At 61.0% G+C, this 2500-nt stretch overlaps 1 protein-coding gene across 1 annotated transcript in view; it reads left to right on the top strand.

The window, feature by feature from the left end:
* The window catches only part of lamb1a (laminin, beta 1a), a 63028-nt gene that overhangs the window by 25014 nt on the left and 35514 nt on the right, over positions 1-2500 (top strand). Inside the window, exons 8-9 of the mRNA XM_083916749.1 lie at positions 1465-1585; positions 2372-2500. The exon at positions 2372-2500 is cut by the window's right edge and continues 60 nt beyond it. Of these exons, the coding sequence (XP_083772875.1) occupies positions 1465-1585; positions 2372-2500 (250 nt within the window). The remainder of the gene's footprint in view (positions 1-1464; positions 1586-2371) is intronic.

The raw sequence follows: 2500 nt of genomic DNA, 5'->3' as shown, positions 1-2500 counted from the left end.
TAATGGGGGAGGGGGAGTCCTGACGGGGGAGGGGGGGTCCTGACGGGGGAGGGTGAGTCCTGAAGGGGGCAGGGGGGGTCCTGACGGGGGAGGGGGAGTCCTGAAGGGGGAGGGGGAGTCCTGACGGGGGAGGGGGAGTCCTGAAGGGGGCAGGGTGAGTCCTGACGGGGGAGGGGGGGTCCTGACGGGGGAGGGTGAGTCCTGAAGGGGGAGGGGGAGTCCTGAAGAGGGAGGGGGAGTCCTGAAGGGGGCCGGGTGAGTCCTGAAGGGGCAGGGTGAGTCCTGAAGGGGGCCGGGTGAGTCCTGAAGGGGCAGGGTGAGTCCTGAAGAGGGAGGGGGAGTCCTGAAGGGGCAGGGTTAGTCCTGAAGGGGGCAGGGGGAGTCCTGAAGGGGGCAGGGTGAGTCCTGAAGGGGCAGGGTTAGTCCTGAAGGGGCAGGGTGAGTCCTGAAGGGGGCAGGGTGAGTCCTGACGGGGCAGGGGGAGTCCTGAAGGGGCAGGGTGAGTCCTGAAGGGGCAGGGGGAGTCCTGCAGGGGGCAGGGTGAGTCCTGAAGGGGCAGGGTTAGTCCTGAAGGGGCAGGGGGAGTCCTGAAGGGGGCAGGGTGAGTCCTAAAGGGGGGGGTGAGTCCTGCAGGGGGCAGGGTGAGTCCTGAAGGGGGCAGGGTGAGTCCTGAAGGGGGCAGGGTTAGTCCTGAAGGGGGAGGGGGAGTCCTGAAGGGGCAGGGTGAGTCCTGAAGGGGCAGGGTGAGTCCTGCAGGGGGCAGGGTGAGTCCTGAAGGGGCAGGGTGAGTCCTGAAGGGGCAGGGTGAGTCCTGAAGGGGGAGGGGGAGTCCTGAAGGGGGCAGGGTGAGTCCTGAAGGGGCAGGGTTAGTCCTGAAGGGGCAGGGGGAGTCCTGAAGGGGGCAGGGTGAGTCCTAAAGGGGGGGGTGAGTCCTGCAGGGGGCAGGGTGAGTCCTGAAGGGGGCAGGGTGAGTCCTGAAGGGGGCAGGGTTAGTCCTGAAGGGGGAGGGGGAGTCCTGAAGGGGCAGGGTGAGTCCTGAAGGGGCAGGGTGAGTCCTGCAGGGGGCAGGGTGAGTCCTGAAGGGGCAGGGTGAGTCCTGAAGGGGCAGGGTGAGTCCTGCAGGGGGAGGGTGAGTCCTGAAGAGGGAGGGTGAGTCCTGAAGGGGCAGGGTGAGTCCTGAAGGGGGCAGGGTGAGTCCTGAAGGGGGAGGGTGAGTCCTGAAGGGGGAGGGTGAGTCCTGAAGGGGGAGGGTGAGTCCTGAAGGGGGAGGCAGACCATGGTGGATCTTAATGTGTGAACGTTTGTGGGTGTTTGTTGTTTCACTGCAGACTCGTGATGAGCTGCAGATGTTGATGAGCTGCAGATGTTGTTTCTGTGGTTTGTTGTGTTTCATTGAAAACAGGAAGTCAAACATGTTTCACTGACTAAAGCTGCTCCTGACTCTCTCTCCCTCGGCGTCCTCAGGTCCACGGTCACTGCATGTGCAACCACAACACCAAAGGTCTCAACTGTGAACAGTGTCAGGATTTCTACCACGACCTGCCGTGGAGACCTGCGGAGGGACGCAACACCAACGCCTGCAAAAGTGAGTCCACACTGGTCTGTGCTGGTCTGTGCTGGTCTGTGCTGGTCTGTGCTGGTCCATACTGGTCTCTGCTGGTCTGTGCTGGTCCATACTGGTCTGTACTGGTCTGTACTGGTCTGTGCTGGTCCATACTGGTCTGTGCTGGTCTGTGCTGGTCTGTGCTGGTCCATACTGGTCTCTGCTGGTCTGTGCTGGTCTGTGCTGGTCCGTACTGGTCCGTACTGGTCTGTACTGGTCTGTGCTGGTCCGTACTGGTCTGTGCTGGTCTGTACTGGTCTGTACTGGTCTGTACTGGTCTGTACTGGTCTGTGCTGGTCTGTGCTGGTCTGTACTGGTCCGTACTGGTCCGTACTGGTCTGTACTGGTCTGTACTGGTCTGTGCTGGTCTGTGCTGGTCTGTGCTGGTCTGTGCTGGTCCGTACTGGTCCGTACTGGTCTGTACTGGTCTGTACTGGTCTGTGCTGGTCTGTACTGGTCTGTGCTGGTCTGTGCTGGTCTGTACTGGTCCATACTGGTCTGTACTGGTCTGTGCTGGTCTGTGCTGGTCTGTGCTGGTCTGTACTGGTCTGTGCTGGTCCGTGCTGGTCTGTGCTGGTCTGTGCTGGTCTGTGCTGGTCTGTGCTGGTCTGTACTGGTCTGTGCTGGTCCGTGCTGGTCTGTGCTGGTCTGTGCTAGTCCGGCCTGGTGAACTGGGCCTAACTGAGGTCCTGTTTCAGTCTGTTGTTATGAATTCATATGAATTCTGAGGACAGGAAACTAACTCTTCTTCTTCGGTGGTGTCTGTAGAGTGTCGCTGTAACCAGCACTCGGACTCGTGTCACTTCGACATGGCCGTGTTCGTGGCTTCAGGGAACGTCAGCGGAGGCGTCTGTGACGACTGTCGGCACAACACGGTGGGACACAACTGTGAGCAGT

Source organism: Echiichthys vipera, assembly GCF_963691815.1.
Source record: "Echiichthys vipera genome assembly, chromosome: 7".
In the NCBI taxonomy this organism is placed as follows: Eukaryota; Metazoa; Chordata; class Actinopteri; order Perciformes; family Trachinidae; genus Echiichthys; species Echiichthys vipera.
Note: the sequence above shows the minus strand (reverse complement) of the source record. Positions and strands in the feature narration are given on the sequence as shown.